Below are 25334 nucleotides of genomic sequence, written 5' to 3'. Positions count from 1 at the left end.
CCATTTGCTGCAGCTCGAGCACACCAGCTAGCCTAACCTACAACTATGGCCAAACACGGTATGACTACACTATGCGACATGATGGCAGGTTGTAATACTGGAGTAATTCAGCGTTACATGTTCAAACCAAGGGCTCGGTGGTTAGCACTGTCGCCTCACAGCTAGAAGATTCCCAGTTTGCGTCCCGATTTGGGACGCCCAGGCTCTCTCTGCGTGGAGTTTGCATGTTCTCCCCGTGCACCGTGGGTTTTCTCCGGGTTCTCCGGCTATGTCCCATAGTTCAAAAACATTTTGAGGTTAATTGCTGATTCTAAATTGTCCATAGGTGTGAATGTGAGTGTGCTTGGTTGTCTGTCTCTAAGTGTAGCCCTGTGATAGACTGGTGACCTGTTCAGTGTGTCCCCTGCCTTCACCCTGAGTCAGCTGGGACAGGCTCCAGCCACATAAAGCCACTAGAATAGTTGTAGATCCTTAGTCTTTTCTGCACAACACATCACTTAAGCCAAATATCTGCATTCTTTTTTAACTTCATATGGGGCTCAAACCTGACTCTTCTTAGGAAACTGTGCTTAACCCATTAAGCACTATATTATGCAGATATTGTTGTTTATACTCTCTCTTCTGATCTGGTCTGGTCTGGTCTCAAAAGACTTGTGATTGGCAAAAATTTCCAGACATGGGCTACATTTTTTTACAGTCTGACAACAGATCCAGGAAGAGGTGCAGAAGTCTAGTTTCTACTCAGACCACTTCAAATACAATATGCTCAAACATTTTTATGGAAGTTTTGTATAGTGACGACAAAAAAATAAATAAAAAATGCTGCCTGTGCAAGCGTTAAACTCAACTCAAATTGCTCATGATGGTATGACAAGGACCTTGCTTTGCCACCACTGGTATGTGGTGATTAAATGAATGAAAGGCTTTGTAAAGCACTTTGTCCTGCTCAGTAGAAAATCCTTATGCAAGGGCAGTCCATTTACAGCACAATGTATAATGTATTTTATCTTCATAAATGAGACTCAAGAATTTGAGACTTCATGCTGACATTTTTCATGACATTTAAGTGGTGGTACACAATTCTGAAAAAAACCCACAATGAACCACCATTTTTAATAACAGGTCACATTCAGGCTACATTATGAAATATCAGCTCACTGGATGAATATTGAAAGGTCACTAACAAATGAGAGCATTTTGAGGTGACAAATCAGTGGTGTACCAAGAGATAGCACCACTGTAAGGTTTGATCCTGCTCTCTGTAGGAAAACAAATGATCTTTCGATACAAATAATAATAAAAAAAAATATATATAGAAAAATAACATTTTCTTACAGTTCAAAATACAACAGTCTTTAGACAAAGTATGCTATAGTCACTAATGACAAATTTAATTTAGACTCCTGATTAGACGTGTATTTGCATAATTGCAAAATAAAATAGAATTATTAAGTATGAAAAATTGTCAGCATCATAACATGCAAATATATTATACCAAAACCTAATGCAGAATAAATCTCATCGGCATTTAAAACAGAATTATGTCTATTTGTTAACTAATTGTTGAGCCTGCACACATGACATCTGTTTGCTACATAGATCTGATGTCTTTTTGTTTTGCAGTTTGGTTCATATTTCTTTGTCTTTGCCCGTGGTAATGTCATCCACAGAATATTAACTTTGAACGTGGTTTATGTTGGATACAACAATATCAGGGATGACAAGTCAAACATGAGATTTTCACATAAATAAAACTCAAACTGATGCATTGTATTTTACAAGCCCTGCCCTTTGGTGTGGTCTCAGGGACAGTGTGTGTGCATGTGTGAGTGTGTGTTGTTTTTGTTGTGTTTTTTGTGCGTGTTTGTCAGTAATACAGAAAGAGAGAGAGGCAGATGGAGAGAAGGAGAGAAAATGTCGGTGAATCATTCTTACTGCAGCGTGGCCAGATATTAGTGGACACCACTCGTGCATGGGGGTGGCAGAGGGGTAATAAAGCGATAGAGATGAAAGAGTGGAAGATATTCCTTCTTCATACGTTAAAGTTACAGCAGGTGAGTTATGAATTACAATGAGGTTGTCTGATTGAATGCACATGACAAGCTGCTTTTACCATCACTGTGTGTGTGGGAAAATACAATGGATATGCAGCAGGAGTCTTAAACATGCTTCATTTCTGTTATTTCCATAGAAAAATATTAACTTTTCAGATGACTAAAACTAAAGACATAATAAAAACAGAAGACAAGACTGAAGCTCTACTGACAGTCCCTAGAATCTGCAGTGATCATTATATGTACGAGTATGGAGATATAGTTAAAGTAAACACAATCTACTAACTAATTTACTGTTCTTAAAGATACACCAGTGAGGCTAAAATGTTAAAGGTTGTCCTGATGGTGGGGTTGGAGAAAAGGCAATGGAGCTATTATAGTCAATGGAGTTCATCACTTTGGAGCTCAGAAAAAATTACAACAGTCTTCCTGTTAAACATTGAGAGCCAGGGTCCTAATTTTGTGGGCGCACATTGAGCAGCACTCTCAAAGGTCACAATGGAATTTTCTTTTTTTTTTTCGAGACTATTTTTGCAATAAGGTTTCAACAAGTTTTGCATTCCTTGCAAAACTTGTATTTACACTGGCATTAACATTTATATCTCCTCCTATCCGTATAGAATGGTTTAGCTGTATTATGACACAGTATCGCGTATTATGCAGTAGTATGGCTGTAACCACTGTGAGAGTCAGTGAATCCTCAGCTCCATCTGCCCAGAAGTCTGCACCTTTGCAAAAAGATACATATCTAAAGGACTTCACTTTCACTGACTGTTGCTGAGGCAGATTGAGACAGACTGTAGTTTAGATTATGACTGCAGTCTGGGGGTGACAACAGTGACTGTGGCTGTACTTACGGCTATGCTTTGATTCTTATGATTCTAGCGGGGACATCTTAGTTTTCAATGTGTGCAGTACTGACTGCATGAAGTGATAAGTGTGCAGTGATAGTTGTGCTGGCTGCGTGTTGCATTGGCGCTGCTGGATGCAGCAGCTGGATGCCGTCAGAGATCAGCCAAGCAAATTAAGTAAGGAGCACAACACGCACTATATAAAGTATCACATCACTTGTCCTATCTGTCGTATCTCACAGAACATCAACTGTGGCTCAGAAGAAATGCAAAATTTATTCTGAGGTAAAATAAAATATATTCAGGCAATACAAATGCAGAAAAAAACTCCCCACCATGACCTTTTGAGGCTCCACAGCACTCCAACAGTTTACTTTGAAACAGGCTTTGTCCATCTGTGTGGTATATTGGTTCTCAATGCTTGGTGCACAGATGGAAAGTCCATTCAGATGAAGCAACACAAAGTGAGCTGTTTGTATTTTGCGGGGAATACATTGCCTAGCAGCAACCTGATGAGTCTGTCAACAAGAGAAAACAGATGGCTGTGGCTCAGGTGGTCGAATCACAAGGCTGGCGATTCGATCCCCTGTCCCGCCACAGCTGAAGTGTCCTTGGGCAAGACACTGAACCCCAAGTTGCTCCCAGTGGCAGACACCTTGCACGACAGCTCTGTCACCATTGGTGTATGAATGTGTATCTCATCTCAGATGTACGTCGCTTTGGATAAAAGAATATATAAATGTAGGGTTAGGGTTAGTTAGGTTGTAAATTGTAAGTTGTAAAACAAAATACATGCAGCAGACATCCAGTGGTGCCAGTGGATGCTTTAAAAAACAAAATAGATAATACTTGATGCGATTAAAACAGGAAGTGATGCTAAAACAGTTGAACTTAATTAAATGAATTGTCTACAGCTGCTTTATACAGCATGCAAAGGTTTTCTTTCAGTTCATCAAAACCACTGACTTATGTTACCATGTTTGTTACTTCTGTTTTGCTATGTGCTACACTGGATCATCTACACACACATTTACACACTGATGCCAGTGAGCTACCATGCAACGTGCTGATCATTTAGAGCAAAATCAGTGTCTTACCCAAAGACAGTTGAGCATGTGAACAAGAAGAAGTGGGGATCTTATGAGGAACCCTGTGATTAGTGGAGCATTACACTGATGTGCCAGTGTGATAATTATTAGTACAAATGTGGTAATAATGAATGTTGGTAATAGACTAAAGGATCACGTTTTCATTAATAGATTGAGAAAATCACCTTATTTCTTAAGTTAAAGTATTACAAAACTTTGAAGATTAGCTGGAAAATGCATTGTTACAAAGATGAAAACATTGCTGTTTTTTGAACTCATGAAAAGCTGATGTTTTAGAGATACGTGGTTCACATCAGACAATGGCTGTTGTTTCTATTTCGTATTCAATTTCGCTCCACCCTTTAATGGGATTTGCTTTTGGTTAACCCATGGAGACTCTGCCTCAGCAGATTGAGACTCATTCATCTCACTCACCGCCCAGTCAAGGGATAGCAACTATGCATTGCGGTCCACTATATAAATCCCTGCACTATTGCTTGTCTACCTTTTTCACTTAGCCAATCGGAAGATGGACTTCTACGAGACAAGCTACCCACCAGTGTCATACATGCCAGCCAACAAGACCTGGGGCCTTCACTACAAAGCGAGATCAACATACTCAGAATATCTTTCAGAGATCCAGCTTGACTAACCCTAACAATCGCACCCAGGATAACCGGGTTATCAACTCGGTAAGTCAACCCAGGGTTGCCTGATCTGAGTATGAGCGCATGCACATAAAATGGGCAGCGTTATCGGCATCTGACCAATCAAGATTATGGATAAGTCTGGCTGCAGAGCAGCTCACTTTACCGCCGAGGAGCAGTATATAGTCTGTACAAAATATGAAGAATAATATAAAAACATCATCGGAGCAAAAAGTAGCACCGTTGCGGCGACCAAGCCAGGAAGGAAAATAAGTTGAGCAAGATGCCGCCACAGATGGGAGCCTTGGCAATGCGCTCCCTAGGAATTTTGAACCAATGTACATGTATATTTTCTGCTCAGATGTATAAATTCTTGTATATATATTTGATATCTTATTTTATTTATCATTATTATTTTATTTTTTTTCTTTTCTTTCTGTAGTTATTTTACTTTATTTTTTTATTTTCCTATTTCTGTTATTCCTGCTCATTCCTAGGGTGACGCCAGCAGCCGAAACCAAATTCTTTGTATGTTGTTACTTTCTTGGCCATTAAAGCTGATTCTGATCTTAAAGCTGATTCTTACACTCTTAGCTTAAAAAGAACAAGTACAGCGTCTTCAAAACACACGTATTAACAACGATGTTTATGAGACAGATTTAATGCTGGGGCGCTTGATTCAAGTTAGTCTTGTAGGTGAAGAACGGACAAGGAGCCAAGGTGACGATGGTCAATTCGAACAACTTGTCAGGCTTTGACTTCGCCTGCAGTTGTTTCGGTGTGCACCGGTCAGCGTTAAAAGCAGACCTTTTGTGACGCGTCACACCCAAGTTTAAATGGGTAATGTAGTCTTTGCAGCTCGTCCTTGTGTTGGGTGTTTGTCATTTAAACTACAATACCCAGAGTTCCGAGCGTACACGGAAGCTCTGTTGACATCTGCCGGTATTCCACTTACACGCGTATAACTTTCCGTTCCTGACGGTGTTGTTAGAAGGTATAGCAGTTAATATGTGAATTGTATTTTATAAATAATAGACGGTTAATTTGTCACTAAATATATATTGAGACTGTTTACAGAGCCAAAGCTGATACGGCGTGTGGCAGCCAGGCTGACAACTTCAGTTTAGCTAGCAACACAGACACACGTCTGTGAGTCTGGTTTTCATTTTGTTGTGTTTAAAGTTTGGAAAAGAGAAGGGGGGACTTTAATAACTGTACAGTAATGAAAGTTTGATATAGCACATGCGCTCTGGCTCCGTTTAGAGAATAACGTTGATTCCATATCATCAATATATTTGGTTATAGGAGTCATTCTGATTTTAGGAGAATCGAAAAAGGTCGTCTCCAGTTCGGCATTCACTCTATTCATCAAGCACTCCTCATAGCCACATAAATTTATCGCAGATGTCCCAGTTATGTTGTTCTATCGTAGGTACAGATTATGCTGTTATGCTATTGTCGGAGGTTCCTAACGATGACTCTAAATTGACAATAAAGCCCTACCTTATCTGAGTAATTCTCGTTTAGAAAAGCAGCTTTAAACTAACATGTTTTCTAAACGGAGTTCAGCCTGTATTTAAGACGAGCTGCACCATTAATAATGTGTACATTGCAGAAACTGTGATGAAAGTTAATTGTACTGTTTGTGTCTGCCTGTCAGTCTGTCACAGAAGACTGAAGAACTGTAGAACCAAGAGGAAGGTAGCAGAAAACCATGTCTCCTCCAAGGCTGACAGGTGCGCTGCGTTCCTTCTCCAATGTCAGCAAGAAGGAGGACTTTACTGAACATCTTGATGATCTGAAGGTGAGGCCAGTTCGTGAGTTGTTGTCATAATAAAACATTGAAATTCATAAAGTGTAGTATGTATTGACAAAAATCAAAGTAAAACAACATGAAATGATGATGCACTGATATCACTTCACTGACAAGCTCATATAGGCTACAAAAAACAGTTACATCACTTCATACACTGTAGAAATGATTCCAGGTTAAGCTCCATGGCTTATAAAGGCCTTCTTCATCTGCTACTGATGTGGACAGACTCAGCTGAGCATTTATGGTTGACAGATCAGGGACTGGTTGGCCTCAAAGTTTACAAAAATTCAAAAAGATTTTAGGAGCCATAACTAATTTGGCCCAACTGTTACATGTAATTAGAGTTAATTGGTTGTTCAAAACAATTAACTGTCAGTATAATGGGCTCCTAATGTCTGGGCAACACAACCTGGCTGTGGATGCAGAGGGGGCAGCCATTTAAATATGGGGAATCCTTGAAAGACTGTTGACTTTGTTGCACTCAGGAAAAATAAGCTTTGTTGTTGACTTAAATATACTTTTAGTTCTGATTCATTCTCTGCGCTGTGTTCTCACCATGTTGCTGTCCGCTCTGTATGTGTTTGGGAGTCTAAGTCTTCTTGCAGCAATGATGTATATTATCAGTAATTATTGGCTGAAATACTATCATCAGACCTTTAACCGATATTTGGGATTGGGCAATAATGTGTCAGCCATCAAAATATCCTCCATCTTTATGTTCAGTTAGAACTACCATGTTTTTTTGTTCTACTTGTATGTCTGTTCCATCACTTAACATTCACTAAAAGTTATAGTAATATTAAATTTCATCCTTGAGGTTGGAAATCAAGAAAACCACTAGAGCTGCATAAAACAGATTGAGTTATTGCAATGTTAGCCTAAGCAGACTCTCATTAGCTTTTGTAGCATTGCTACAGTTCAGAAATGGTAACAGTAACATTTCAAGATGTTAACATTGTTATGATGTTTTGGGAATAGAAAGTAACAGCCCAAACTCTCACCTTGAATTCTGCATACAGATCTCAGTGTGTGTCTTTGGGCTGTCTAGATAAGTGTCAGATGTTTCCTCAGTTTCTTACAGGTACTCTGTGATGCCATTGCATTCTGGTGGAATTTGATCATCTGTAACTTGTCCCTGATCATCAGACATAGAATACCTTCATACATAACTCTTTGTATTTTTTTTTTATCCCAACAAGTTTCAGCTGACCTGCTGCTGCATCTTCACTTGTTGTTGCTTTGCATTTATTTATTTTTATGACCAGTGTCTATGATAGCTGCGCTACTCACAGTGCATAGAAAAAATAGTATGCTTCCAGAATTTTGCCATTGACTGGATACCAAATTATATGTTCTGTACCTGGTACAGCAGTGTGGCTTACTGAGGAATTTTTATTAGTTTTTGGACAACAATGGCGCTCAATGGTAGTAGAATACACTCACTGGTGCTTTATGACTTACGTTTGATTTGATGGAAATAACAAAACTAGTTTATGTTGAACTTGACAGACACATGGGTTAAAGTGGGCTGGAGCCCTCCGGAGCTGAGCTCCGCCACCTTTGGTGAATAAATAAATTATTCAATTCAAACTGGTAGTAGCACAGACCACAGATCATTTTCGCATGCACAGCCTACATAGCTCTCTCATCAGCACTGAGATGCTCAGCAAATCAGGGTACAATCACCCTCTGCTGGCCCTGCCTTCTTTAACACTCAACATCTATGAGTCAGTCATGCAACAGTGTTATCATTTGAATGAGAGTATGTGTGTTGACTCATCGACTCAGAGTATCTGTGAGAGTTTCAAGTGGCTTTTAAGCCAAAGTACGTTAAATTTAAGTTAAATTTACACTGATGGTGAAGTTTTGTAATATTTAACAATTCAAACATGCCAAGAAGAAGAATTTACATTTAAAAATGGCTAGCTAGCTTTAGGTTATGTGCCTTTTATAATAAACGTTCCTGGCTATCCCAATGGGCTGCAAGGTGACTCAGTGGTTAGCACCGTTGCCTTGCAGCTAGAGGGTCACCGGTTCGTGTCCCATTGAGGACACCTGGAATCTCTCTGCGTGGTGTTTGCATGTTCTTCCTGTGCAGCGAAGGTTCTCTCCGGGTTCTCCGGCTTCCTCCTACAGTCCAAAAACATGTTGAGGTTAATTGGTGATTCTGAATTGTCCGTAGGTGTGAATGTGAGTGTGCTTGGTTGTCTGTCTCTGGGTGTAGCCCTGTGACAGACTGGTGACCTGTCCAGGGTGTCCCCTGCCTTCACCCTGAGTTAGTTGGGATAGGCTCCAGCTCCCTGCGACCCTCGTGAGGATTGAGTGGTGTATTGATAATGGATGGATGGTTATCCCAACTTAAAGGGAACTCCGGCTAGTAGCGACAATAAACCTTGTTGGATAAACATTTGTTCCAGCCATAAAAACATGATAAATACTTAATTTTACTTGTACACCACCATTGCTTAAGCTGCTTGAGTTTTGGGGTAGGTCAGAGTACAAATGTATATGGGAACTTTTTTGACTGTAACATGTGTGAGGGTTTGTGTGTTTGAGGGTCTGCCCATGTAGTTGTCTGCATGTGCTGCTGTTACCATGTGTCTTTTCTCAAAGCCCTTACATAGCACATGGATTTCTTTTTAGAAAAGTTTTGTCACAGTGTAATTTAAGGATGATTTAGATTGCCTTATTGTTACATCTTGTCTTGCCTGTCTTAATTTGAAATATATTTTCTCCTTGTGTAGTTGATGAAGTTAGTTTTACTTCCCTCGCCTGAGCTGATATCGTCATGTGTTTCACCTGTCTTACTTCACTCACCTGTGTGTCTATAAAGATTTGGTTTTCACTTAAGTCTTGTCTGAGTCGATTTTTTAGGCTGTTAGTTTGCTGTGTTTGTCTGTGTTAGTTAGCCATGTTAGATTGGTATGTGTGTGTTTTGCCTGTTAATCCAGCCTTTATTTTTCAGTTGAGAATAAAGCCAATACAGGTTTTTGCAAACATTCGCATCATTTTCCCTACTGCGCTGCAATACCGCATTTTTGGACTCCCCAACCTGTCAAATCCCACTTTATCCAGTGGATAGACATATTGGTGTCGTTATCCTTAAACAGTTTATTTTAACCATGCAGTTTTTAAAAGCACCTTCCCAACAAATAGTGCTAAAAAAGTGTATGTGTAGGATAAAGTTAATCAAGTATTGAATCAAGGGATTTTTCTCACAGTTTAATTGTAGCAACTGGACTTGCTTGAGTTTCTTGAAGATGTTTCATCTCTCATCCAAGAGGCTTCATCAGTTCTGACTGACTATTTGGGAGTTCCAGATACGTATATCCTTAAGGAGCCATTACCACCTGAGTTTCGGTTTCAATTAGGGGTTTGTTGCTCCTCCCCCTTGACATGCGATTCGTTAGTACTTCCCCTGCCACTAAGGACAAAGGACACTCTTTTGAAGACAACGGTGTACAGATTTTGGCCGGGGAGGACAGATGGTTTGAGAGAGGAGTGAAAGAAGCCATCTATATCAAACTGGAAAGACCATCACTCAACAGAGGTGGAGGTCTGGCCATCACCTCTCACCTGTTTATAATTCAGTCCTAAAAACTCTCCCCAGGAAGATGAAACCAATTCACATCAACCCACAAAATACCTTAACGAACAGGGGAAGTACTAACGACTCGCATAACGAGGGGGAAGAGTAACAAACCCCTGGTTAAAACTGAAACTCAAGTGTTTATGGCTTCTGTAGGATATAAGTATCTGGAACTCCCAACTAATCAGTCAGAACTAATGAAGTCTCTTGGATGAGAAGTGAAAAGGGTTCCAGAAACTCAAGCAAGTCCAGTTGCTACGATTAAACTACGAGAATAACCATGACCTGGATGACTGAGAATCTTCACAGATGAGTCAAGTGTTTGTTACCTGAAATCAATGACACCGTCAAAAGTTCTGATATTTTGTTTTTATGTGAAAGATCTAATGTTGGCTTTACTTACACATTTATTACTGAGCACATTCAGGATGCGTTGCTTACAAGTTATCATGAGCTTACTGCCCCAGTTGAACAGAACAAAATGTAAAGGTTGTGGGCGACTGACCGCGTGTGGGCAAACACTGGTAGATAGATACTATACACAGGAGATTACCTGGCATCCCACCTGCATGATGCAGAATCTGTGCAGACTGGTGCAGGTCCCTTTCAAAATGGGCCCATTGCTCAGCCCCCTGTTTGCTATTTGCAACTTTCTTATTATCAAGGCCCACACTCTCAGTCAAACCACAGTCGTAAATTAAAGTTTCTATACACTTTTAAAAACTATGTATGCCATGTCAGTCTTGAGTTTCCAATGACTCCTTTAACATATTTTTTTTTATGATGGAATCATTGAAACACATGCTTCTTTGTCATAAAAAAATTTCATGCATGATAGGTCCTTCATAGATTTGTTATAGGTCTTTCAGAAATATACAAAATCTGTTGGGTTGAAGCTATACGTACAGCGATGTTACTATTTGGCTTTATGTCCTTTGGCAATTTGTACTTCAAATAGGTGCTTTTTGGGAGCTGTCCATGAGCTTCTGTTTGTAACTGTGACCGCCCCCCTCACAGAATTGATACACTTACAAAATCTGTTGGCTGTCTGCTAGCCGATAGCTTCACATCAAATCAAATCAAGTCAAATTTATTGTCATTTTGCTGTACATACAATAGTAGTACAGGCAAGATGAGAGAGGATTTCTCCAGGATCCAATAACTAAAAATAATTAAATAAAGAAGTGTTTGCATATCCAGATCAGCAGTTCAGCATTCTGACAGCTTGTGGGATGAAGCTGTTGATCAGTCTGGAGGTTCATTCCTTTAGTGCTCTGGAAACGTTTGCCTGATGGCAGCAGTTAAAACAGTTTATAGAGAAGGTGTGAGGAGTCCCTGACAATGTTCAGGTCCTGCTCCTGCAGCGGCTCTGGGAAAGTTCAGAGCTAGCTGTCTGTCTGTCCACCCGGAACAATGTCATCTCCTCCAGCTGTATGGTCGCGTCTTGCTTCCAAGACAATGATACAATGATACAAGTGTACCATGCACTTTGTACTTACAAATAATTATTTGCCCAGATGATTTGGGGATTCGAGCTGTTTTGAAATGACTTCAAGTGACTTACTTGACTTGTTCAAATCAATGATTTTCTTTTTCTGATCTTTGCTGAGGTCCTTAGACTTTCCCACTGTAGTATTTGTGGCTGAGTACAATGAGTGTATCAAAGGGGCTCTCTTTAGGTTGGCTCAGAAGAGTCAGCATCTAAGAAAATTTGATTAACTCAGCCTTCTACATCACCAAAACTGATCATTCAAGTTGCTGTTTGAATATTTTTGTCCTGAGAGATTTTGGCATATTTCCAGAAGATCTATTAGAAATCTATGAAAGAAAAAATTCTGCGATTTTCTTTTGTGACAAAGACTCATGGGTTTCAGTGATTTACCCAAAATAAGAAACACACACACACACACACACACTTATGCATGCAAACAGAGGTCCCTTAATTTACAAGTAAGAAATATACAGGCATTGTTTTTTTTACTCAGAAACTAGTGTGTGTCACTTGATGCTTGTGATGCTCAACTAGTTAGATCTTTAACACCAGCTGATATCACTGCCGACACCATTATCAGCATGGATATTTGCTTAGACTTAAAAAAAAAAAAAAAAGCCTCTTTAATAAACAGGAAAAAAATCCCTAAAATAACTGGTTTGAATTGCTGGAGTGCCCCCTAAATGTGTGACCTAAAATTTAAATCACTAATATCCATCATGGCAACAGTCACATAAATGAAGTCAGTATTTTTTCCGAAGCAAAGTATTCTAGCAGCTTAAGAAGTGTAGGCTGCTTTGACATTCATCGAAAAGTTTCATCTTTGGCATCAACGGGTTGTTTTTCATCCAACTCTTTGAGCAAACAACTAATGTGATTTTTCATGTTGGCTGTGCCACAGAAGTATTTTATCTTTGATGACACAGGTTTCACTACTGTACACTGTATGGCTCTTAGCCAATGCTGTCTCCCTCTTCACAGGGAAAAATTCATATTTTCATTTAGAATACATGGAATATCCAACAACACGAATGTAGACTCTGTTTCAACAGGTTTTTGAACCATTCCACTGGTGGGTAGATAATCTGTTGGCTCTATTGTAGCATATATGGCCAGTGGACTTTGAGTGGCTGATGGCTTAACAGTGCTAACATTTACCCACTTTACACCTGAATTGTTGCCGCATATAGTAAGAAATGACTGGAGTATGTCTCAGACCAGATAGCACAGATTTAGAGCACAGAGCGCTGCTCGTGCGACATTAATCACATATAAGAAATAGTGTGTATGGAAGTCTGGCTGTTGGCAATTAAAATACACCTGACACAGATGTCTAGTGCACGACACCCAATATATGATGCACATGTGTAGTATGAGTGCATGCAGTGCTTGACTCGTACAAAACTGTTTCAGTACTTGATTTATTATCAGCTGCAGAGTACACAAAAAGAGACAGAGCACACCTGTTTGTGATTTTCATTTTCTCTAAATATTTAGTATCATTAGGATTTAATGCATTTCCAAAGCCAGCAATCAGCCACCTCCTTCATGTGTCACCAGTTCACACACTGAAACTCTAAATACATTATACAACACGAGTGAGTACAGCCATGTGCAATATTATTTTAATGTCAGATAGATGTTTCAAAATTGTATGACCTTACTGCTTACTTTTAAATTGAACTGTAGGTTATTTGCACTTGAGTCACATTTTAAGCTAACAGTTTACATGTTTTGACTCGATCCTCCTGGGCAAGGATGTAGTGGCTGTAAGTATCCATGCCCAGTGGAAATTTTCCTTTTTTAAATTCTTTTTTTAAAATTTTTTTTATTGCTTTTCAACGTTGAATTGTGATCAATATAATTTGGCAATTTGGACAAGAATTTACAAAATCTGACCTTTTTTATGTCAATGAGAAAACAGGTTTCTGCAAAGTAATGTCAATTAATTAAAATATAAAAGTCAAAATAAGTCATTGTACTGCAGAGGTAGAAAGAAATGTATTGATGGACATATACAGGGACATAAAATGGAAAGTGCAACAAGTTGACTACAGATTGTTAATTGGTGATCGTTGTTGTTGACTGTAATTCTTATGTTCTGTTCTTCATGGCTATGTGTTGGTTCAAGTAACTATGCATTCTTAAATGTCAGAAGTTATTAGATTTTATTTCTTTAAATTATGCTGTATCTCCTCACCTCTCCTCCTCTCAGCTTTTAAGCTGCTATATGCTCCACTATCCCATCTGGTCGCTACTGCAGCTGGTTAGTGCTGAGCAGGTAGTGTGCAGTGGGTTTGTCAGAGCTTTTTTTCTCTGAAAGCAGCTGCATGACTGCATGAAGCAAAGTTTGTGATGCCAGTGAGTGAAACTGTGTTTTTTCTACAGCTTGCCCCTTCTTCATACTGCACACATAGCAATGGGATCCTTTAATATGGAAACATTTAATACAGCTGTAGCCACACAATAGTGGTTTATACATTTTCTGTTGATAAATATAATCTGTATGATGTTTCCAAGAACTTGACAGTAACAGACCTGGACACACTTTCGACAAATAAATCCAGTGCTCTATTTTGATTGCTGCTGCTGGGATGTGTTGTGTGTGTGTGCGTGTGTGTGCGTGTGTGTAGGTGTGTGTATGTGTGTGTATGTGTGTGTGTGTGTATGTGTGTGTGTTCATGTTCATCCATTTGAATTAAACTACATTATGTATGCATGTGAAGCATCTCTGGAATCAAACTAGGTGGCAGAACATCCTGATAGTCACAAAAAAATCGCTTTAAAATTTAGTTGGATGTTATTAAGATCCTTGCAGCTAGAAGATCCCTGGTTTGTGTCCCGGTTAGGACACCCAGGATCTTTCTGCTTGGAGTTTGCATGTTGTCTCCGGGTTTTCCAGCTTTGGACTGTGGGAGGTCCAACAACATGTTGAGGTTAATTGGTGATTCTAAATTGTCCGTAGGTGTGAATGTGAGTGTGCTTGGTTGTCTGTCTCTAAGTGTAGCCCTGTGATAGACTGGTGACCTGTCCAGGGTGTCCCCTGCCTTCACCCTGACTCCAGTCCCCCGTGACCCTAGTGATGATGAAGTGGTGTATACATAATGGAGGGATGCATGGTATGAAGATCAAACTGTTTCTGAGAAAGAGTTCAGTTCAGTTCAGCTCTCTGTCCACTAGTCAGTAGTCCTACCACTGGTTGACTTTCATCTATTTCTAGCTGTGTTTCATTTGTTGTTTTTTTGTGATTTTATTACCTTGTCAACATCCAACATCCTTGTCATCATTCCTGTTTTAAAATCAAAAGTATCTATACTTTTCATTAGTTTCTCAGATCACATATGTCCTCCTGAGACTAAAAATGAACTTGAGAGTGGTATTCAGCTGTTCACTTTTACCTGACTCAGCTCTAGAGAAATCCTCTAAGCAGAAAAAGTGCTTCTCCAGAGAAATGATAGTTGGAGTCACCCTGAGATTATCTCAGAGCTTGTGTTAAAATGCTTAGTTTTAAAAGACACGGAGACGCTGATTGTAATGGAGTCATTGTGTTAATGTGTCTCCTGACCCGAGCACCTGAACTGTTAGACCTGCTCAGATTATTACATCACTGCTTTAATGAGAGGGTTTTTTTTTTTTTTGAAGAGAAGGATAAGCTCAATAACCTGACTTCAGCAAAAACGCTGAGGATACATGTGTAACTGCACTTTTGAGACATTAAAAATTGGTATCAGAAAAATAAAAAAATCTGGCATTGTAATGGCACTAGTACCAAAACCTCTATACCATGATACCCATCCCTAGTTCTTTAGGGATGTCATTTGGTCTGTTCGTTGTTGAGTATTTGCTTAAAGAAAGGATAAAAATGTATTTCGGGAGAAAGCCAATACTTATACTGACATTTTATTTACAGTGAGCTGTAGTATTTGCACAAGAGGGGGCTAAGAAGTTAAGGGTCCCTCCTTGTACCTGGCAGAGGATAACATAATACTGCATAGATTCATTATCAAAGAATTTCAATGGCTTTTACCATTGAAAGAAGAATCTTGTGAAAACTTGGAACACTATTGAAATGTCAACACAAAATGTTATCCGAGATACTACCAACACTAGTTGAAGCTGCTTGAAATAAACCAGTACATTAGAAAAAAAACAAAACATAAAATCCAGTATTTATTCATGGGGAGTCCGAATCATTCAGTTTCATCAAGGTCTTTCTTCAAAATGAGTCAACTTGGAATGTCTATTGTAAAACAAAAAACATTGCAAAATTCTTTTAGGGGCACTCCAACATTTATCACATTCATGTTAGTTTATGTAAGTCCAGTCTATATAAGTCTCAGCCTGTGAGAACAGTTAAAATACTCATTGTCAAGTCTTAGAAAATATGCCAAAACCCACAGGTATGTAGAGTTTTGATCTCGAACATTTACAATCATTGAGGTGTTTCTAAATGATACCATTGAGTTACGTTATGGTATTCAGAGCTTAGAGCATCAGAACTTCTGGCATGTATCTGGAGTTTTATCAGAGCGATTTATCAGAATCGTTTTGGGGTCAAGATATGCGATGCAAAGTTACATTGTCTCGATTAATATATAGAAAGAACCACATTTTATCAGTAACTGAGTGCCCCACATCCTGTTTTTGTAGAATATCTGTCTCATATATTGGCAAACCTTATTTCTTTGGTGTATATTTTTTTTGGCTAAGTCGCAAGTACACTGCTGTTATCCAAGGTTATGTGCACAATTAAAGATACCTGTGATTATTAGAGCAGTTTTGTTTTTGTTTTCTTGAAATGTAATTGTGTTTCTCCCTGTGACTCAATTTAGGCCAAGCGTCGAAAGAGACATGAGTGGTTTGCCAGAGATGGCCTGACATGGCAGAAGATAGTCCATTTCTGCACTGAGGAACAGGACAAAGCTAAGCTGCAGGCTGCCAGTCAGGAACTGAAGAGTCTCCTTCTGGCTGCCAAACAGATTGGTAATTATCCATTGTCATTTCTTTCGATGGGTTTGTGTTTTACTGATGAAAACACTGTTAGAGATAACAGAATGCTATGTTATGTTTTTTGCCTTTTTTTTTCAAAAATGTTTATGGTACAATTATCAGCCATTGAAATTAAGACGTTAATCACGATTAGAAATCAATGTGATTTGAACACTGTTGACATCTAATAAGTCTCTGGCACTGACCCACTCTTGGTGACCAACCTTTGACCCATGGGGTTGCTGTGAATTTTCTGGATATATGAAGTGAATCTGCCTTCGGTAGGATTCCATTCGAGCATGTTAGGAGGTTAGTTGCTTGCTGTTGCTGTTGCCATTATAGGAGGTATGTCATGCTCAAGCATTCATTGATGTGTCAGGCAAATGCACAATTCAACCAAAACGAAATAAGAAAATTATTTTGCTAAATAAACAACCAATTTCCATGTAATAAAATGTTCAGTTTGATCTGTAGAAGAATCTCTTCAAAATGCTTCTACAGCATGGCAACACATCTCTGCCATGTTGCAGAGCAGGGTTCCTGAAGTTTTGGAAGTCTGAAGATGGCTTGCAGATCGTTTTAACAGAGAACACAGCATGTCTGCAGTACATTATATGCAGTATAGTGGCATGGTGGATCAAGAGCTTAAGGGTTTTTAGCTGAATTTTTTAATGTCTCCTTGAAAAGACTCATCTATGAAGCCCTTTGCGACTTGAATCTCCTAAAGGAGCACAGTGAAACTGTTACAGCATACATATTGACTCATCCTAGCAGCAAGAGAAACACAGGTGGAATTAACATCATTAGTTACATGATAACAAGCTGCAGTCTGATGTTGTAAGCATAACAATTTGCAGCTATTCACAATGGCTATTCTTGAAACTACTCTGCATTGCTTTTGGTCAGAGTCAGGGAAGTGTTTGAAATTGATTCATGTAAAAAGCATTTCTTTGGAAAGTTGCTGGAGGCCTGTTTTCCTGAATATCAACAGAGGATGTGAGTGCATGGTTAGTACCACACGTTTCACCATGTGTGTATATAAATACAACAGTCATACATACATTTACAAAAGATTTTCAGGTAATTTTAACTTATAACTTGGTCTCCTAATATTCTCTCCCTCTGATGTTTAGATAGAGATTTTTATGGAGCAGCAAATAAATTTTAATGACAGTCTGATTTAGTAAATCACTAGCTTAAAACTAGCTTGTAGTTACAAAGAGTTTGACAAGGACTTTTAAACATTACCTTCCTCAACGGTATAGAAATAGCTGGTGCAGCCCAGTCCAATTTATTTTTTGCCTACTCTATCTCAAATGCATTGAAGTAGTAAAGTTGGACTTGGTTGTACAGTACACTAGCCTTCGTGTCTTTTGTGTTTCCAAGTAATCGTTAGTGCTCGCGGTCATCAGTAGACATGGTTACATGGTCTGAGGCAGGAGAATCCATTCTTCTCAGTCATTAGAAATGCTAGTTCATAGTTTTGCAGTAATTTCCCAGACTGGGACAAATAAAGTATTTTTCTATTCTATTCTATTCTATTCTATTTTGAATAGATGACTGTATGTAGACTTCTGGCACAGACTGGATTTCCATGCATTGGGAAGATTTGGTGCTATCATCTAATTTGAAAATGCTTCCCAGCAGTGAAACATATATAATGTGTATTCCAGTTATAGAAATAGGTGTTTAAGAGCATGATGTACATGCTATATTTTTTCCTGTGTGACTTCACATGCTAGCTAAACTTCATGAGTCAATTCTTGTCAAAGCCTGTAATGATTTTTATTTAGCTTTTTTCCTCTTCCTTCATGGCAGTATTTTTGCTTCTTATTCATCGGTTAAGAAAAACAGTATTTGTTGTAGCGGTGCTCTCCACTGCTTTATGCTTTGCGCCATGCTCAACCTGTGACTGGTGGATGCAAATAAAATTTGTTCTTAAGCATACTCTTGAGAGGATGAAAGCGACCATTCTGTTCGGTTACGTACAACAACAAGTCTGATGCTTTTAGACCATTTTAATTGGTTTAAATCCTTTTCATCTGTTTTCACTTTCCTCTCCCTCTCCAACCATCTTCACTCTATTTTCCCTCTGTCCCTCTGACATTTTTTCCTCTAATTGGACAATTACTCTGTATCCCTTTTTGTTAAGTGCTGTTCTGGTTAAGCATGAATTGTTTGGAATATTATTTAAATGAGGTGCAGGAGCCTTACACAGACAGCTCATGGTGTAGCTTTTACTGCTCAGAGCTGCTGAATCTTTTCTGGAACTATATATAGTGCACAGCTCAGATTTAATGGCCATATAAAACAGCACCGCTATCTAGGTACCAGTAATGATAATAGAAAAGGTGAAGGTGACTGTTGCAGCAATCCTAATAATCATCATCATTAAAATGATGACTAGTACATCAATTTTAATTGTCCCTTCTGTTGAAATTTCTCATCTCTGCTGTAGGCAGGGCTAGACTTTACCAGTAGGCAAGGTAGGCAACTAACCAGAGCCCACAACTAAGAGTACCTAGCCGACAACACATTTTTGCATCTCAGTCCTTGTGGTTTTGTTACTGCCTCTAAATTCTCAGTGAATTGTGCCAGCAATGTAAGTTAACATCACTGACAGAGACAGAATTATACTGAATGTATTAAATAATGGTAACACACCAGGTCAAATAGTTTGATAAACCTCTGTACAATAAATGTTTTTGAATAGTGGAGGATACTGTTTTATTAACAGGAGTTATTGGCTACAGTGTGTGATTCTTCAGCTGCACTAAGGTCAATAAACAAGACCTTCGGTTCAATTGTTCATTTGTTCTTCTTTTCAGTGATTATTTAGTTTTATTTGTTGATGTACTACAGTTTGCCACAGTTCATTCCTCTTTTTTGTATTTGATTACAGTATTTGAGTAAATGGACTTGAGGGAGGCTCCCTGAATATGTTTTTCATGTCCACACATTATTAAGTTCTCCTTCACTGTGCCACTAAAATCTTGACATAATCGTGTAATTGTGTTGTGCTTCTTTTAACAGTGGGTACTGAGCATGGTCAGGAAGCTATTGAAAGTGCAGCTGTCTTTCTGTTTGAGACGTTCCACAACAAAGACCATGTGGGCACAGAGGAGACCAGGGCCATAAAACAGATGTTTGGCCCCTTTCCATCATCAGCAGCTGAAGCCTCCTGTGCCTGTGTGGCTCGGCTGGTGGCTCCACTCGGTGGTTCCCAAATTGAAGACTTTATCCAGACCCAGAGCTCCCGTCACAACCAGCGAGGCTTGGGTTTTGGACGCAACATTGCCTTTTCATATGATTGCTACACACTGGACCCACTGGAGGACCTGACCTGCTCTAGTATCTATGATGAGAGTGCGAGCCTAGACTTCATCAATTTCCTCAACAGCCAACAGAGTGGGAAAAAGGTCACCAGTGAGGAAGATGTGCCCAGCTCAGGGAGATCTCTGAGCTCTGGGGATGGATCAATCCTTCAGACAGAAGTGGAGAAGTATCTGAGCGGAGGGAACATGATTTCATCCAACCCAGAGGAGCTGTGCACCTCCCTGTTTGAGATGCTGGCCTCACAAAGGTGTGATGATGAGCTCCAGAATGAGGTATGTGCCAAAAGTAAATGCAGCGCAAGATACAGACCAATGACAAATTAAAGGAAAAACAACATACAGTATCTTCATATGGTGCACTAGGAGTTTCCTTTTCGCCCAGTAAAATACTATAATACTCTTCCAGTTGGGACAGCTTTTGGAGTAGTTTCACCTGACATACATGTGATTGTCCTAATATTGACCATAAATGCAAAAAATGTCATTTCATTTCTTTTTCTTAGAAAGTAAGCCTCTGACTGGCACCATACTCTGTAATTTTAAAGCTTCTCTTGGTAATCACAGGAGAAAATATTCTGCCTCTTCAGGTAAAAAATAAATGTTTTATGGTTCATGGAACACCTGAATAGAAAAAAACATGAACATTTTTTGACTACATTTACACCATCATATGACTTATTTGTATTATTATCAAAGCAGGGTTATATGGTTGAAGACCATATGTACATATCAGTGAGCCTGCAAAATTTCAGGACTCCAGCTACATTAGCTACTCAAGTTATGGCACTTCAAACATTGCTCCACAGCTTGGCGTGAAGAAAACAATGCAACCCCACCCCTCCTCTGGAATTTTTTAATAAAAAAAAAATAATTCTTACTATGACCCTTTATTTTACACATGATCCACTCAACCAATATTCAGCACTTTAAATAAAAATCAGTCAAACAGAAGATGGTTGGCATGAGATATTTGGTGAATTGAGGCAGAATTACCAAACAATAGGTGACATAGATGTCCTCTATGTGACGCTGGAAAGGTGTTAAAGGAAGGGGATTTCCAATGCTATTCGACAATTCCAAATGAAGTTTACAGACCGTAAATCCAGCTTAATGAACTCCGCTAAACCTTGCATGGCTGTCTTTTGTAGAGTGTCAGTGTGTTTGCAGCACAAAGTTCTGTCTCATATGCTGCTCCAGAAGAAGTAAGAATTATAAAACTTTATTAATCGCTGCAGATAATTTGCTTTGTAACAGTTACCTAAAGTTGTGGAAGCTGTGATGTTATACAACTTCAGCAGAAAGCTTGAGAAGAGTCTTGTCCAGTATCACATGATTTACATCTGTGGAGGTTATGAAGAAAGAACTAAGGTTTATAGTCTAAAGTGTTATGGTAACAGTGTGGATGATGCCAAAGTAGCTGGCATGTGAAACGACTTGTGGTATATACGAGGTGTGTCAGAAAAGTTCAAGGACTGGTGTCACAAAAGTTCTTTTTCAAATCCAAATTACAAACTACAAGTTTTCCACTTCGAAGTAATCCCCCTGGAGTCTCACACACTTTCCCAGCCTTCTCTGCCATGCCGCCATGCACTCCTGGAAGGATTCTTCCGGGATCCTCCGTAGCTCCGTCGTCATAGCCATCTTGATGTCATCCACGTCTTCAAAACGTGTCCCCTTGATGACCCCCTTGAGCTTGGGGAAGAGGAAAAAGATCACACAGAGCCAGGTTGGGTGAGTAGGGAGGTTGCTCCAGCATGGTGATGTTCTTCTCAGCCAGGAACTGTTGGATGCTCAGGGTATTGTGAGCAGGCGCATTGTCATAGTGCAGCAGTCATGACTTGTCTTGCCACAACTCTTGCCTCTTCTTGCGCACTGAACGAAGCAAATGCCGCAGGATCTCTTTGTAGACATGCTGGTTGAACATCTGAAGGGGAAAACTCGTAGTTTGTAGTTTGGGTTTGAAATATACAGTCATAGAAAAAATGATTAGACCAACCTTGTTTTCTTCAATTTTTTTGTTCATTTTAGTGTCTGGTATCACTATAGGTATATTACCTGAAGAATACAATGAACACGACAAAAAAATGCAGCTGATTGCATAATACTTGATGTTGTGTTTAACATGCTTAAGCTTAATTGCATCCCCAGGGTATATAAGAGGCCATTTCATTTCATAAGCAGCACTACACATGCAAAGGCCTAGAGTGGTTTCCTGCTTGCATTCAAGCACAACTCAGAAGTTGTCAGCTCTCACATAATGCCTAAAACAAAAGAATCATGTGAAGCCACAAAGGCAGCCATCTTGGCACTGCTGGAAATTGGCCTGAGTGAGAGACTAGTAGTGAAAAAAACTGAAGATCTCCAAGACAGCCGTTCATTACACCAAGAAAAAACAAGCTGAACATAGTGCTACCAAATTGCTAGCTGGTCATGGCAGGAAACGTCTTTCTACCCCATGAGATGACGGTGCACTCATCTGTTCCTGTGTCAAGAATCATCGTCAGACCTCCAGGGACATTAAAATGAGAGGGCACTGTCGAGAAATGTGACTTGTTTGGCAAGGACAGTTCGAAACCGACTTCTTGAAGCTGGTCTGAAGTCACACAGGGCACGGAAGAAGCCCTTCATCAACCGAAGGCAGAGGAAAGCCTGGTTACTCTTTGCTGGGGGTCACAAGGATTGGACTGTTGATGATTGGGCTAAGGTTCTCTTCAGTGATGAATCCAATTTTCAGTTGATGCCCACTGCAGCCGACTTACTGGTTAGGAGGAGGCCTGGAGAAGCCTACAAACCAGACTGTCTTGCCTCTACAGTAAAACATGGGGGTGGATCAGTGACCATCTGGGGTTGTTTCTGTATGGGTGGAACAGGGCAAATACACTTGTGTGAAGGGCGAATGAACCAGGTCATGTACAGGGCTACTCTTGAAAACAGTCTTCTTCCATCAGCTGGAAAACTCTTTCCTGCCTCCAATGACTGGATTTTCCAACAAGACAATGCCCCTTGCCACATGGCAAGGTCAGTTAAAGCCTGGATGGAGAACCAGAACATTGGTACCATGCCTTGGCCTGCTCAATCACCAGATCAAGATCCAGTTGAAAACCTGTGGAAAACCATCAAAGGCAAACTGGAGAACCACAATCCCCAAAACAGAGCAAATTGGTTTGAATTTGTGCAACAGGAATGGGCTGCTGTGACAGCAGAACAATGTCAGAAGTTGGTGGAGAGCAAGACGCGTGGCTACAGTCATCAAAAACAATGGTTATGCAATCAAGCACTAACTCCTGTGTGTATCATGTGACTAAAACAGATAGAAAAGAAAACATGGAATGCCTAAAAGCACTGTTTTTGGCAGTACAATGCCATAGCCATTGATGTAAGAACTTAAGTGATTCTGGTTATTATCAAGAAAACCATGGGAAATGGCCAATGTCAGCTCTTAAATTAAACTCTTATGAGCTACTTTTGTTTTCATTATATTTGTCCAAACAAATGTATCTGTAGTTGTACCAGGCATTAAAGCAAACACGAAATTGAAGAAAACAAGGGTGGCCTAATAATTCTTTCCTTGACTGTATCTTTTGTGACACCAGTCTTGAAACTTTTGTGACACACCTTGGTATGGCTGTTTTCCCACCGCTAACAGATCCATGCGTGCTGCAGAAACAGTCCTTCATAATGGTACCATTTGTTGTGAATAGTTAATATCACCCTATAATTTATTCATGCCTACCCAAACTGTCTGTCAACTGTCAAAGGTAGTGATGGAATCTGGACTTTTTACCTATAGCCATATCTCTGTGAAGCAGTACGCTTGATTCCTCACTAGGGCTTTTATTTACAGTGTTTTCACATTGCCCATGACGACAGAAGCAAGATACAGATTCTTAGAGCTGTACCAACTTTACCATGGCACCTAACTTCTCAGCCAATGGAAACATGTTACCTGATTGCACTGTCACCCACCCTTCTTCAATGTCCATCACAGTTTTGCAGTATGGTAACTTTGACTATCAGATGAATCAAAACAACTGCGGTGAGGGGGCATTCTTACTTCTCGTAAAGACCTGACAGTTGTCAATAGGTAGCTTCAAGCCCAGTACAACTTAGAACTGAAAAATGAGAAGTCAGCGCTCATCGTGGTATTTCTGTGACATAAAGTTTGACATATCCCAGTGATACATTAAATATCTTGGGGCTCCTATTGATTCGATAACCTTGACCTTCAACAGCTGTTGTTTTACATTTTAGCCAGATACTGGATTTGTCATGTCCTGGATATTAGACCAAGTCATCTTTGGCCTTTACCTCCAGACCTTTCACACATTTCCAAATTCCAGCATGGATTTGACCTTTATTGGAAATAAAGGCTCCTTGGAAATATTAGCAACTTAACGTGCATACAAAAAATGAGGTCAAATTTTAGGCCAGCATTTGTTAGAAAGCTAATTTCTTTACAGTGTACAGGATAGTATTAAAGTGAATCAATACCATACTCTGAATAAAATAAAGTGAATAAAATAAAGAAAATATTTTCTAATCATTTTTTGGTAATTGTAAAAAAAAAAGTTAATGACAACTATTAGGGATTATTTCAAGTTTGAACTTTGGTGGCTTATTTATTTATTTTTTATTTATTTTTTATCAATGTCCTAACACACAAAAAAATGTGTGCTGTTGGTCTGCTGATGCGGTTTTACTTTCAAGTCGGGTTTTGAAATACATTTTTTTAAATGTATTTTTTGTCTTGTTTTCTTCATCAGATAGAATCATTGTTTTGTCTGACAGCTACAATTATTTGAAAAACACAGGTCTGTGGAGTTAACACCAGGTTTATGTTGATATGGAAATATTTTCATTTAGCCACCCCATTCTGTAGTACACCAGAGTCTAAGGGTTATTTAATTGTCATTCTGCTATAGAATACATTTTAAAAATGCTCTGGGTTGTTTTTGTATTTGCCTAAACCAATCCTAATTGCCATGGACATCATTAGCTTAGCATAGTTGTTAGCTCAACATAGTAATTGGTGTAATTGTTTGGTGGCACATTTGCAGGGAAACAAGCACTGCCATTAAATTGGATAATCAACTTGGAAAAAAAGCTGTCGAACTGCAACATCCACAGCCGCCAAACCTTCAGTGTGGTAGGTCTCTAGCCTGGAGGGTGTTGTTTCCCATAGCTAAGAGGATTTTGAAAACGGTAACATGTATATAGCAGGAGAGGAGGACAAAGCTGCCTGAAATGAGTGGCCAGAGGCAGACTTATGCCTGCAAGTAGTTGAACAGATACACATAAAGTTAAACTATTTACAACTATTTAATGGAAAGTAGATTAAAAAAAACAGAAAAAATAATTAGATGTGGAAAGTCCTTCAATTGGGGATTGGCTGCATTCTTGGTACCACAGACATTGACAAACACTTTGTTTTTACTCTAATGACGCTTTGCTGGACCTTCACTGCTTCACTTTG

At 39.4% G+C, this 25334-nt stretch overlaps 1 protein-coding gene across 1 annotated transcript in view; it reads left to right on the top strand.

The window, feature by feature from the left end:
* The first annotated feature begins 5547 nt into the window (after positions 1–5547).
* Positions 5548–25334, top strand: part of ascc3 (activating signal cointegrator 1 complex subunit 3) — a 173791-nt gene continuing 154004 nt past the window's right edge. Inside the window, exons 1-4 of the mRNA XM_008279522.1 lie at positions 5548–5634; positions 6301–6444; positions 16370–16520; positions 19560–20134. Coding sequence (XP_008277744.1) covers positions 6355–6444; positions 16370–16520; positions 19560–20134 — 816 coding nt within the window. The 5' untranslated portion in view covers positions 5548–5634; positions 6301–6354. The remainder of the gene's footprint in view (positions 5635–6300; positions 6445–16369; positions 16521–19559; positions 20135–25334) is intronic.

This window comes from Stegastes partitus, unplaced genomic scaffold, assembly GCF_000690725.1.
Source record: "Stegastes partitus isolate 25-593 unplaced genomic scaffold, Stegastes_partitus-1.0.2 Scaffold162, whole genome shotgun sequence".
Classification (NCBI taxonomy): domain Eukaryota; kingdom Metazoa; phylum Chordata; class Actinopteri; family Pomacentridae; genus Stegastes; species Stegastes partitus.
This window is presented reverse-complemented; position numbering and strand designations above follow the sequence as displayed.